The sequence below is a fragment of the Equus przewalskii genome, chromosome 30 (assembly GCF_037783145.1).
Source record: "Equus przewalskii isolate Varuska chromosome 30, EquPr2, whole genome shotgun sequence".
In the NCBI taxonomy this organism is placed as follows: Eukaryota; Metazoa; Chordata; class Mammalia; order Perissodactyla; family Equidae; genus Equus; species Equus przewalskii.
This window is the reverse complement of record NC_091860.1, coordinates 8,752,271-8,766,590: the sequence shown is the minus strand read 5'-3', so window position 1 is coordinate 8,766,590 and position 14,320 is coordinate 8,752,271. Positions and strand designations below refer to the sequence as shown.

Here is a 14,320-nt window from a genome sequence, read left to right as displayed (position 1 = left end):
CCACATATAAAGTAGAGGAAGATGGGCACATATAAAGTAGAGGAAGATGGATATTAGCTCAGGGCCAGTCTTCCTCAACAAAAAGAGGAGGATTGGTGGCGGATGTTAGCTCAGGGCTAGTCTTCCTCAAAAAAAAAAAAACAGAGCATCTGAAAGTATGAAAATATTTTCTTTGGGAACCAAGCTTTTAAATGTTTTTATCTTTTGTAAATAGGAATCAGTAGATTTCACATTTTTTAGGATATGTAAAAGTTCTTTTCTCATTTATGGTTTTTTCTTCTCCTAAATTTTCTGCCTCTTACATATCTACTATTTCAGGACTCATATGAACGAGCGAAACATATCTTGAAGACTCATGCAAAAGAGCATAAGAATCTAGCAGAAGCTTTGTTGACCTATGAGACTTTGGATGCCAAGGAGATTCAGATTGTTCTTGAGGGGAAGAAATTGGAAGTGAGATGATAGCTCTCTTGAAATGGAGGCATTGCTGGGTTTATTGCAAGAAGATAAGTAGCATTGCAGGAATCTCCTTTTGCAATGCTTTCCCTCCATTCTTGACTTGACGTCACTCAAGGGTGTGAAATACTTTGTCAGTCTTTTGTCACACTTATCTGATTTTGGTTATTCTCATGATGGACACGTACTGCAAAGAGCAAATAAAGAAAATAAAGAGCTATGAGGATTGAGAACAACTTGTTTGAGAAATGTCAATCAGTTATTAAGTTGAAAATAAGTAATGACTTTGTGCTTGGTTATTGTACTGGATGTGAATAAAAATTGTGCCTTTAGCTCCTGGGAAGTATTTTTAGTTAGCAAAGTAAAATTGTTGAAGGATTGTCCTTATTTCCAGATCGTACCATTCATCTTTGATAACAAAGTCATGCTATTTGGCTGTTGGTAAACCGTATTTCTACATACATCAGTGGAAACTTCATTAAAATGCAGTTACTCATGCTCCACATCGAACATATATAAAATGGTTTTTAAAAATCTAAGAGTAGAAAATTGTAAACGTACAGATACAATCAGAATTTAAATGATTATAACCTTTTAAAAATGCAGCTTGTATTTTCACAGTATTTCTTTTAAACATCACTATCACTCTGACTAATGACATTTATTTTATAGTAGTAGTATTATGTTAAATAAATGAGTGACACACTTCAAATTCTGAATTATATAATTATGCTTGGTATTGAAAGCAAAATAAAACCAAAAAGTCAGTCCACTTCATAGTGAACTTTTAAATTACCCTGTGTTAGAAATGGAAAGTTGTGTGTGCTTTTCGTTCAGATTTTGTGAATATGAATGTGTTGTTGCAGGATTTACAGATGAATTTATTTAACTCAGTAAAATAATTATTTTAGAGCACATTGTATTGGCTTTACAACCAAATTTATTCTTGAAGTGATTTTATTAAAATTACCTACAGTTTTCTAATAACTTTTATGCCTGATACGGTCTTCATTGAAGAAGTTGCTAGAGGGAGCTTGCTATGCAATATTCTTGCCCCCTTTTCTGGTAGTTTAAATTTCTTATGTACTTTGAAACTTAGAGAAGCGTTACCAGAATAATACAAGGCACTCCCCTATACCTTTGATCCAGATCCACGAATTATTTTCATTTGCCGCATTCTTTTAAATTGTGGCCCTTCCTTTCTCTTCTGCTCCCTCCATCCCTCTCCCTCTTTCTGTGTATATGTATGCGTATGTGTGTGTATACAGGTCTTTGTTGGCTGCATGTTTTCATTTCTCTTGGTTACTTCTAGAATTGAAATTGCTGAGTCATGTGATAAGTTTTGTCTAACTTTTTAAGAACCTGATGAACTGTTTTCAAAATAACTATACAGTTTTATGTTCCAACCACCAAAGTATCATTCTAGTTTCTCCACTTGTACAGTACTTCTTATAGTCTGTCTTTTTGATAAGGCTATTTTAATGGGTAGTGAAGTGGTGTCTCAGTGTGAATTTAATTTACTTTTCTCTAGGACTGGTGATATTGAACATCCTTTCTTGTGCAGTTATTGGCCATTTGTATATCTTTGGAGAAATGTATATTCAAATCTTTTACCCCATCCCCCCTTTTTTGGGTCATTGTCTTATGTGTTATAAGAGATCATGTATTCTGAATACAAGTCTTTTTATTAAATGGATCTTCCTTTTTTTATCCAGTCTGATAATCTCTGTTATTTGAGCGGGGTGTTTAGTTCATTCATATTTAATATACATATAGTTGTTTTTAGATCTGCTATTTTGCTCTGTTTTCTGTTTTTCTCATATCTAAAGTGATCCCTCTGTTCCTCCTTTTTTGCATTACATGAGTGGTCACTCTAGGGATGAAAGTACGCATCATAACTTTTCACAGAACTTCAAAATAATACAAATTTAATTCTGGTAAAATTTAGGAACTTTATTCCTGTGTATCTCCGTTTCTTCTCTTCTTTGTGCTCTTGTCATCATATGTTACAAATTAACAATACAGGGACGTTACTACTGCTTTATATAATCATGTCCTCAGTCTTTATCTGGGAATGTCTTTAATTTGCCTTGTTTTTAAGAATGTTTTGCTGGATATAGAGTGCATGGTTGACAGTTTCTTCTTTAATCACTTTGAATATGGTATCCCACAGACCCCTGACTGCCATTATTTTTCATGAGAAGTCAGCTATTCATAATTTTGGTCTCCTTTTGTGATAGGTTTTTTTTTCTTTGCTGCTTTCAAGATTTTTTTCTTCGCCTTGTCTTTTAAACAGTTTGACAGTAATGTGTTTATGTGTGGATCTCCACGTGATTTTCCTGCTTGGGATTGATTGAACTTCTTGGATCTGTGGATTAATGATTTTTGTCAAATTTGAGAAGCTTTGGCAATTATCTTTTCAAATATCTTTATCTGTCCTTTCTCTCTTCCTCTTCTGGGATTCTTGTTGTGCTTGGGTTAATAGATTTGATGTTGATCTGATGTCTGAGGCTTTGTTCATTTTCTTCATTGTTTTTTCTCCCTCTCCTCTTCAGATTGAATAATTTCTGTTGATGCTTCAAATTTACTGATTCTTTTGCCATCTCAAATCAACCAAATTTTTCATTTCAAATTTTCTGCTCTTCAGCTCCAGGTTTCTGTGTGTTCTTTCATATATTGTCTCTCTCTATTGAGATTCTTCATGCATTGCATTGTTTTCATTAGTTCTTTAAACATGACTTCCATTAGTTCTTTGAATATTTTCATAATAGCTGCTTTTAGGTCTTTGCTAAATCCAACATTTGGAGACACTCAGTTTCTATTTAATGCTTTTCTTCCTTAGGGTCACACTTGTTTCTTTGCTGTCTTGTTGAATTTCAGATAATGTAGCAATTAGGGATTCTGATTGTCTCCCCAGAGGGTTGTTCCTGTTTTGTTTAGTAACTTACCTTCAGTAAATTTGTGAAGTCTGTGTCTACTACAGTATGCAGCCACTGATGTCTCTGCTTATTTTTTAAAATGTTAAATCTTGCTTCTGTAGGGTTACTACTGTGTCTGCATAGCTTAGCATTATCCGAAGATTGAACAGAGGTTGTGTTCAATCCCCGTCAGCCAGGCCCTCCGTTCCGCTGATGGGTCTGTGTGTGGGCTGGCGAGTACGTTCAGTGTTCACGTCCTTTGCAAGTCTGTCCTGCTTTTTGCTTTCTAGTGGGCTGCTCTGCTTCTCCCTAGTGCACATCTTCAGACTTTGGCGCCCATGATGTGCAGCTTGAACCAGCTTGCGTTTCTGCTCTGCGTGCCTCTGGTAAATCTTGCGCATGTGGAGCACTTAGCAAACCCAGCTACTCCCAAACAGGACTGCAGCCTCAGGCTGGAGAACTTTGGTTACCACTGAGACCCCGCTTTACCTTCCGCATCAAGTCAAGCGAGTCCCTTCTGGCAGTGGCAGCAGCCTCTGGCATGGGATGTGAGAGCACACCACCACACACTCGTACCTGTTCTTACCTGGACTTCAATGGTTTTCAGGGATAAACACTTCTTAGTTTATTGTAGCTCTTCACTTGATTTCCAGAGTTTTTAAAGAATTTTATCCAACTTAATAGTTGCTCTTTTTAAAGTGGAGAGGATTTGTCAACTTCCTCACATCATCATGCTGAAAGTAAACCTCTCTGACTTATTTTGAATCACACTCCAACCAAAGCAGTTTAATAAGAGTGGACTTAGAGAGGACTTGTAAACTTTTCAAAGCCACTAGTCTGCCAGAGTTCACATGTAAGCTATATCTATTAAATTGATTGCTTTTGGTAATTGATACATTTTATTTTTAGACATTCTTTTTATTCTAGAAATGCTATGTTGTTTTCAGTCTTACATCATATAGTATTTTAATAGGTAACTAATTTATTAGGAATTTATGTGAATTTGAGAGTGTATTTTAGGAAAAAAAAAATTACAAAGCTGCCAAAAAAGGGAGGTAAGAGGGTGCTTATTTCTCATAAAACCGAGTTTGGAAAGCTTGATATGAATCTCCTACAGTTCTGGAAGCAGATATTTGACTCATATCCAGGAAACCTGGAACCTGAGAGGAACCTGGAACCTTTGGCTGATGAAGGGAGAAGAATTGCTAATATTGATACTAATTGCTAATATTGATTAATACTGTTGAGCCTGCTCTTCACTCTCAGCATTTGTTTTGACAAAAACTGCTTGAATGCTTATGAAGGTGTCCATCAAGCATGAAAGAGAGTGAGCCATTCTGGGAGATCCATTTTAGATACAGTGGCAAAAGGGCCACTTGGAGGTATGAAGAGACCTCAGAAGAGAATAATCCAAAATGGATCTCTGGATTCCTTAAAAGTGAAGAAGAAAGGGGGCTGGCCCCGTGGCCGAGTGGTTAAGTTAGCGCGCTCCGCTGCAGGCGGCCCAGTGTTTCGTTGGTTCGAATCCTGGGCGCGGACATGGCACTGCTCATCAGACCATGCTGAGGCAGCGTCCCACATGCCACAACTAGAAGAACCCACAACGAAGAATACACAACTATGTACCGGGGGGCATTGGAGAGAAAAAGGAAAAAATAAAATCTTAAAAAAAAAAAAAAAAGTGAAGAAAGAAAGGCCAACGTGGGGCCAGCCCCATGGCATAGTGGTTAAGTTTGGCATACTCAGCTTTGTGGGTTTGGATTCCAGGCGTGGACCTGTACCACTCGTCAGCCATACTGTGGCGGAGACCCACCTATAAAGTGGAGGAAGATTGGCACAGATTTTAGCTCAGGGCTAATTTTCCTCAAGCAAAAAAAAGCCAGTGAAATGGATTGCATTCATTCAGGTCAAGGGAGTTGCTTGTGACAACAGCTGTGAGTACAGTCACCTATAAGATAATTGCCAGATTCCAACTGCTCAAAACCATCTTACAGTAGTATGAGCCAGATAAATACTCAACCACCCCCTACAGTTTTGACCCTGGCAGGATCAAACTATAATTAGCCTGCTGAGGGAGGAGGGATGAAATTATGCAGGGAAGAAGAAAGGGACCATGCCTGCTTTCGACCCCTGCTGCAAGTGGTCAGCTTGGAGCCTGGCCTAGCTGGGTGACTGTGACTTGGCGTTTTTATAGTTAGAGGGGGCTGGCTGTTCAGTGCTTTGTGAGTTAAAGGAACTCTATGGACTGACTACTTGAGAGTAAGGTTTTTCTACCTGGGTTCAAGAAAAAATACCTGAATATTTAAAAAGGTAGTGGGAGATGATGTTGGCTTCTGATAATATCCCATGAGTCAAAAATAGTGGTTACATATATTTATTTGCAGGTTTTTGTTTGAACATTTTTTGGTGATATAATTCTATACATGTGATTTTTCAAAATCTGAAATATTTTTGTAATTTCTACCACAATCATGTATGGGATATGTGTGTGAATATATATGACCTTTATATTAACTTTTTAAACAAAATGTCTGTTGTCTTGGTATTCTTTATATGATGTTTGATTGTATTATATTATGGCTTAGTATTCTTTCCCCTTAAAATCCCTCTGAAATTTAGTGATGTTGTTTTCCTATAATTGTTGTCAAAATTAATACCAGAAGAGCTAATCCAAGGATTTAGTGGAATTACCTACTTGTGCTGTTGCTAAATTAATAATGGAGGCATTAGAAACCCTTTCTGATGACTGCGTTTAGTTGGTTACAGCTCTTTTCCCTTTATTCTATTGATAACTTTTCTATGATTATGTTAAAATTCGGGAATTGTCTTGTGGGATCCTTTATTCTTTGCTCGCCCTTTCATGTTGGTAAACTCTAAGATTAAGCCCTTGGTCCTTTTAGCTTTTCTCTGGATTCTTCTGTCATCTGTCTGCTGGTGACTTCTTAGTCTTTGTCTCCACTGCTTTTCTAGACAGGCTAAGTGTCCAGCTGCTTTCTTTGCTTTGCCGGAGCATTTGATTTGTACTTCTGTAATAAGCTGTTCTCTGTTATTTTTATGTTTGCCTTCTACCACCCGACAGTGAGTTCTAGGAAACAATCTTGACTACTTTTCTGTCCCTAGGAGTAAAGGGAGTGCTTTATAGGTAGTCAGCTCATACATTTTCAGTGAATGAAAGAATAGTAGGTATTCAGTAGGTTAACTGTCCTAATTCCTCACCAGCAGGCAGCAGAGCACTGGAATAGATGGATCAGACTCTCCATAGAGGATTAATGCTATAGAGAATATGAGTAGTAAGTGACTTTTTTGTCTCTGAAAACATCTCAGTGAGTATAACAGTAAAGGAGATATTCTTTAAACGACTGGAATGTCTTGTGGAGGAAAATCTGATATCTTTTTTAGAAGATAAAAAATGCAAGGTAGGATTATGTGCTTGGCTAACAGTATTTGTCATATGGAAGCATCTGTGAAGTGGATAAAAGGATTAGGACCTGTGACATGTGAACTTCTTTAACGTGTTCTGGATTATTTCAGACAAGATGTACTTCATCTTTGATCACTTGCTGCCTTTCAGGTTCTTAATTATATGTCTTATGTAACTTTATTACTAATGAAAACCCCTTAAAATTCAACCTCGGGGACAGAGTTTCATGAATGTTGCATGTATCTATTTTGTAATGCTGGGAGATTTCAGACTTGAGACTAGAAATAGATGTTGATAGACGTAGAGTGGGGCAGATGGAGAAGCAGTTAAATTGAACTCATATTTAAAGACTTCTAGTCATTAATCATGTCCATGTCAGGTTCTTTACTCACCAAGTTCACAGTATTAAAAGCTACAGGTTTCATTAATTGATAGGATCATGTAATTAAAGTGGGGTACTGTGTTCTTGCTTTTCCTTAGGAAAAATCTGGGTTTTGTTTACTGGACACCTATATTGGAGTGTTAAAGTTGAATTGATGTACCATTAGCAATCAGAAGCAGTCTTTTGTAGCTAATAATGAAATGGAATATTTCATGTTATGAAGAAGTGAAAAGTTTCATCTTTCCTGTTTTCCAGATTCCTTGTTTCTGTTTTTATATTGTCCTGTGAGCCTATCAAATCAGGATGTTTTTGTATTTGAGTAGATGGGCATTTACTGAGTAGGTCCTGGTTAAATAGGAGTGGTTACAGTGGGAAAAGTACATAGCACATGCACTCTACTAGTGAAGATCTATGTCTAAGTGGATATGTTTGACTTAAATGTGCTTATCTCTCATGTTTTCTCCTTTCTGCTCTGCAGAAATGATTTTAGGCTCTCCCCTCAAATTTTGCCTCTCTTCACAGTCTTGGGGCATGTTACCAACCAGTTCTTAAATTGGAGATGTTAGTTATGTATGTGTAACTGTCCTAGAAATTATGAACTAGGTAATGAAAGAGGCAGAGGTAGGAGAAAATGGAGGAAGAAGAGACAAGATATAGAGGCAATTGGAGAAGTTGGTTGCTAAAAGATTTCCAGGAAGAACAAAAGAGAGACTGTTTTTTATATTATTTTGAAATAATCGTGGTTATCTAAAAAGAAGTCATCATCAACCATAGGCAAAAAAATGAAATGACTGAATGATTATATGAAATTTGTGAATCAAGCAATGCAAAGCCTGGTGCAAAATATTCATGGGCACAGGGAGTGTGGAACCCACCAGGCAGAGTGGCATGTTGTCACTATTAGCTCTGCTGTGCCAAAAGTTTAAAAAATTTTTAGTTTTAATGGAAAATAATGTATACTGTTATAGCACAAAGAAACTGACTTTTTCAATTTGTTTACACCTGATTTCATATGCTGTTGATTAACTATATTATGTAACTAAATGTGTTCCCCCCCCCCCCGCCATTTGAGGAGTTGGCAGGCAGGCATGTGCTTGCCTGTGCCCCTTGTTCACATAAGCTTATGCTTTTCTGTATGCTTTTTCTTCCGTTAGATTTTAAGGTTCTTAAATTCAATGCTGCTTCTTAGTGTCATAAAATCTCTTCAGATCCTCTCATAAAAATTTGAAGAAAGGAAGAGTTGCTAGAGGAATACATTAAAGGTAAAAAGAATGTGTCTATTAGGTTATATAAAAATACACTTTCTAAAAATGAGATGTTACTATGTGACTGTGCTTCTCACTACCCCACATCACAAATTTCATTTTATCTACCAATGCTTTGGTCACTGTTAGAACTGACTATATTTTTAATATTAGATCTTATAAATTACATGTGATAAGATGATCTTTTGAATTTGTGCTTAACTTTGGGGAAATGTTTCTTTAAATCTAAATAGATAAAGCTGGCCTGTTTTTTAAGAGGGTTGACATAAATAATAACAGTGGGAAAAGAAATTTTTACCGGGACTTTCAAACTCCCTTCCATTTCCTATGCACCTGATGCTGTCAGCATGAAGTCATCCACATAATGGGTAAATGTGATGACCTGTAAGGTAGTAAGAATATCAGGATCCCAGTGAAGTAAATGATGACAGAACTGAAGAGCAAGTGTTGTCTTGAGGCAGGATGATGAAGTTGAACCTACCGTCCCCATCAGGTAAGAGCAGAAAGCTTTTAGTACTCATGGTTAATTTGTGAACTGATTGTGTCCTTTGATCATTTAAAAAAATCTTCGTTACTTTATTGTAAACAAATAAGAATTTTTATTATTTATGCATATTAGTGCTTTTTTTATATTTGCATTTATACTAAGTTTATTTGGTCACAAATTTTTGCGGCCAAATGTATTGACATTTTCTTTCATAACTTTCTGTTGTTTTTTGTTTGAAAAATCTTTTACCACTCATCAATAATACCACTCATCTCTGTTTTCTTCTAAAATATTTAATGGTTTGATGGTTTCATTAAAAAGACTACACTACTTTTAATAATCTGGAGTTTATTTTGGTGCATGTGTTGTGAGATGTGTAGTTCTTCTCATTAGTACTAGTTGATTCTACCCAAACCATTTATTTAATAATCCAGATCATCCTCCTTGATTTGTGTAGTTTCTATGTTAAAAGTTCTCAGCCTCTATATGGTTTTCCATTGATATGGTTATTCTTCTGTAGGCAACATAGTATTTAATAATTGTATTTTTACATGTATGAATTATATATTGTATACTTTAATAGATAATATTTTACTTGTATTAATTTTCTTTAACACATTTAAAGCTATTTTATTATTTTAACTAAAAACAAATCACTATCTGTTTATGCAAAAGCAGTATGTATTGTTGAAAAGTTAGAAAATATAAATAAGAAAATAAATATGAAACAAAGGAGACCTTAGGAGTCAGAGTAGATAGAGGTATGCCTCATTCTCCTAACACTGGGTCCCCCACAGGCAAGGTTCTGAGGGGATGCTAGGTTTTTGCTCACCTCCTTCCTACCTGAAGACTTCTTAGGAACCCACTTGGATTCGGGAGGTCAGAGGTCTGAAATGATTCTTACTGGGCTAAGGTCAAAGTGTCAGCAAGAAAGTTCCTCTCTGAAGTTCTAGAAGACAATCCATTTTCTTGCCTCTTCCAACTTCTAGAAGCCACCTGCATTCCCTGGGTCGTGGCCCCCTTTCATTTCCAAAGTCAGCAATGGCCTGTAGAGGCTTTCTCACCTCACTCTGACACTTCTCCCTCCCTCTTCCCCATTTAAAGGACCCTTGTGATTACGTTGGACCCACCTGGATAATCCAGGGTAATCTGTTCATTTTAGCAACGCCTGACTAGCAACCCTAATTCCCTCTGCAACCTTAATACCCACGCTTGCCATTCACAGCCCCCAGGGATTAGGATATGAATATCTGGGGGACTGATGTTCCACTTGCCACACTCCCCTTTTTCCTTCATAGGCATTTCCCCACTAAATCTTGCACATCTAGTCCCACCTAAGCATCTACTTATCCGAGGACTCAACTAACACAAGTGGTGCCAGCAGTGGTCTGAGAAAACAGGTTTTGAGACTGCTTTACTCACAGCCAAAACCAGCACTACTGTGAGTGGCAGATGGGGCATGAGGATTCCTTGGCGGAATCCTCAAAGTGGTGGTGACACTGGAAAAATTCCTGGTGAATGGACTTTGAAAGATATGGAGAGAACATGTTCTAAAGATGGTAGATCCGCTTCTAAGTATATACTCAAGAGAACTGAAAACATACATCCACACAAAGGTTCCCAGCAGCACTGTTCACAGCAAAAAAAAGGAAACAGTGTAAATGCCCATCAACTGAGAAATGGACAAACCAAACGTGGCATATCCATTAAGTAGAATATTATTTGGCCATCAAAAGGAATGAAGTACTGATAAATGCTGCAACATGGATATAGTGGTTTGAAAGGTGTCCCTCCAAAAGATGTGTCCATGTCCTCACCCCTGGGACCTGCGAATGTGACCTTATTTGGAAAAAGAGTCTTTGCTGGTGTCCATAAGGATCTCGAGATCATTCTGGATTATCTGGCTGGGCTCTAAATCCAATGATGTGTGTTCTTACGAGAGACACAGGGAAAGGAAAGCCAAATGAAGACAGGCAGGGTTGGAGTGATGCTGCCACAAGCCAGGGCATGCCAGAGGCCACCAGAAGCTGGAAGAGGCAAGAACGGATTCTCTCCTGAGCCTTTGGAGGAAGTACAGCCTTGCAGACACCATGATTTCAGAATTCTGGCCTCCAGAACTGTGAGAATAAAATTTCTGTTGTTTAAGCCACCAAGTTTGTGTAGGTGCGGTCATTTGCTGCAGCAGCCCTAGGAAACTAATGGATGAAACTTGAAAACATAATGCCAAGGGAGAGGAGGCAGTCACAGAAGACAACATAATGTATGATTCCATTTATATGAATGTCCAGAGTAGGCACATCTGTCAAGACAGTAAATAGATTAGTGGTTGCCTAGGGCTGAGGGGTTGGAAGGAAATGGGGTGTGACTACTAATGGGTATGGGGTTTCTTTGGAGATGGTGAAAATATCTTAAAATTGATTGTGGTGACAGTTGCACAATTCTCTGAATATTCTAGAACCATTGAATTGTACACTTTAAATGGGTGAAGTGTATGTGAATTATATCTCAATAAAGCTATTTTAAAAAGATATCTGGATATTGCAAGGTTGTATCTTCATCTTGCATTGAGATAATGAGAAACTCAGGGAGATTAACAAGTAGTAAATGTTAATTGTGAGAGCTACAGGGTCTCTTTGGAAATTCACGTGGAGGCCCTAATCTTCAGTGGCAGAGCAGAAACTAAAGAGCAAGCCGAAGATCTGATACAGTTGCAGAGCTCCTGGGATGTTTAAATGCTTAGACAAGGCAAGTACACTATGCCAAGTTCAGGGCCACTGAGAAAATCTGGGATCTCAAATGGGATGGAGACATCAAGATGTATGCCCGTGGGGATGTTGGTTCTGCAGATCCCACTAAATCCTCATGGATTTGGTTCTCTAGGCCCAGCCTTCCTTAGTAAGTACTACTCCTTCCCCCACTCTGGAAGACCTTGCTGAGGCTTCTCCCTGACAAGGCAACAGGTATCCACTCAGCAGCTGCACCCACCTGTTCTCTTGGCTGCCAGGCTAATAGTTTGGGATAAGTCCCAACATAACCTGCCCGGGATGTGCTGGGCTTCATAAGGGAAGAAGAGATTATACACCATAGGGCCGGCCTGGTGGTGCAGCGGTAAGTGTGCACGTTCTGCTTTGATGGCCTGGGGTTTGCCGGTTTGGATCCCAGGTGCGGACATGGCACTGCTTGACAAGCCATGCTGTGGTAGGTGTCCCACATATAAAGTAGAGGAAGAAGGGGAGGCACGGATGTTAGCTCAGGGCCAGCCTTCCTCAGCAAAAAGAGGAGGATTGGCAGCAGATGTTAGCTTAGGGCTAATCTTCCGCAAAAAAAGAAAAAAAAAAAAAGAAGATACACCAAAGGAGCTGTGAGAACTAGGTAGTATGTACAGCCCCTAGCCGGGGTGAGTATGCCTGGGATTGGATTTTAAGAGGCTTGATCAAGTGGGATAGAGTGTAGGCCTGGAAGAGCAAGAATTCATTGATGTGGGAGTATTTCTGGGGGACACAGGATTTAACACTCAAGCAAGAGCTCCAGGCGATAGAGGAAACTTTCTGTGAGCTTCTATTTCGAACTCAGGAGAAAGCAATGGCCGATGTTGAGTGCAGTGGAAATGCCTCTATTGCATATAGTTGCAACATCAATTGTCTTACAACTCAGTTTGATCCACTAACTACCCAAACTTAGCAGAGAGCCCACAGGTTAAGGGGCTCGGTCCCCCGACTTTGGACACCAACCACAACTCCCAGGTCCCCAGGCTATTCATACTTCTGCCCAACTTGGCTACAAATTTGGGGGTTCCTGTGACCCTCCTTTAGGTTCAATAAGTTGCTAGAATGACTCAGGAAAGTGCTATACTTAAGAGTACTGGTTTGTGGGGTGGCCTGTGGCCAAGTGGTTAAGTTCATGTGCTCCGCTTCGGCGGCCCAGGGATTTGCTGGTTCAGATCCTGGGTGCAGACATGGCACCACTCGTCAGGCCATGCTGAGGCATCCCACATAGCACAACCAGAGGTATTCACAACTACAGCATACAACTATGTACTGGGGGGCTTTGGGGAGAAGAAGGAGCAACAACAAAAAAAATTACTGGTTTGTTATAAAGGATACAAAGAATAACCAGATGCAGAGATATGTAGGGCAGCAAGGTCTGGGGAGGTTGGGGCAAGGTTTCCATGCCCTCTCCAAGCATGCCACCCACTCAGCACATTGATGTGCTCACTGACCAGGAAGCTCTTTGAGCCTCATCTCAGAGTTTTTGTATGGGGTTTCATCACATGAGCATGATTGAATAAATCATTGGCCATGTGGCTGAACCCCATCTCCAGTCTCTCTCCCCTCCCTGGAGGTTGTGGGGGGCAAGGGAGGTAGGGCCAAAAGTTCCAACCTTCCAATCACCTGGTTGGCTCCTCTGGTTACTAGCCCCCTTCCTGAAGCTATCTAGGGCCTCCCCCTACAAGGCGTCAGTTCCTTGGCATAAACTCAGGTATGGTCAAAGGGCTCCTCATGAAAACAATTAGACATTCCTGTCTCTCAGGAAATTCTAAGGGTTTTAGGAGCTCTGTGCCAGGAACTGGGGACGAAGACCCAAGATTTTTTATTATACCACACCAAGAGAGGTGATAGATGAAGGAATAAAGAGGCCAAGGGATGTGTGTGTGCTGCAATGGATATTTTATGTGAGGCCAGAAAGCCAACAGAGGATTATATTCCATGGGAGGCCCCAGAGAACACATCAAGACCAAGAGTAATGCACGCAAGATTGGAGGTGCAGCCAAGGGGACTTAACCAACAGTGAGTCATGGAGATGGTTAAAAGAGCATGGTGCCCCTGGAGGAAAAATCAACAGGTGAGTAACAAGGGTGCTGCTTAATATCTACAACCAGACAAAGGCAAGAATGGAGGAGCAGGAGGATGAGGGCAATTGCCCCACTAAAAACTCATGATCCTGTGACAATTTTCAGATCTAGACCCAACTGACTGAGGAGGTGGATGGGTCCCCGGGAGGAAGGACCCTGCAATACCACAGCAGAGATATCCTAAATTAGTTCCCACAGTCTTTCTCCAAAGGGACTTAATCTTATTTACTTGGATGGCTACATTGGGGTAAGAGGAATCCATAGATATTTCAAGGACTTCTTGGACATAGGGTCTGAGCTGACATTAATACCTGGGGTCCCAAATATCATCATAGCTAGACTGTAAAAGTAGGGGTTTATGGGGATCAGGTAATAAAATTAAAGTGTGGCTCCCAGGTTCTGCGCGCTTCCGAGTGGTCATTTCTTGAGTCTCGGAGTAAATGCTTGGAATTAACACACATGGTAGTAGGAGTAACCCGCACATTAGGTACTTGGCCTGTGCGGTAAAAGCTATCATGGTATAAAAGTCTGAGTGGAAA

At 39.5% G+C, this 14,320-nt stretch overlaps 1 protein-coding gene across 1 annotated transcript in view; it reads left to right on the top strand.

The window, feature by feature from the left end:
- The window catches only part of YME1L1 (YME1 like 1 ATPase), a 45,886-nt gene extending 44,443 nt beyond the window's left edge, over nucleotides 1-1,443 (top strand). The window contains exon 19 of the mRNA XM_070600859.1: nucleotides 319-1,443. Within this exon, the coding sequence (XP_070456960.1) occupies nucleotides 319-462 (144 nt within the window). The 3' untranslated portion in view covers nucleotides 463-1,443. The remainder of the gene's footprint in view (nucleotides 1-318) is intronic.
- The last annotated feature ends 12,877 nt before the right edge of the window (nucleotides 1,444-14,320 follow it).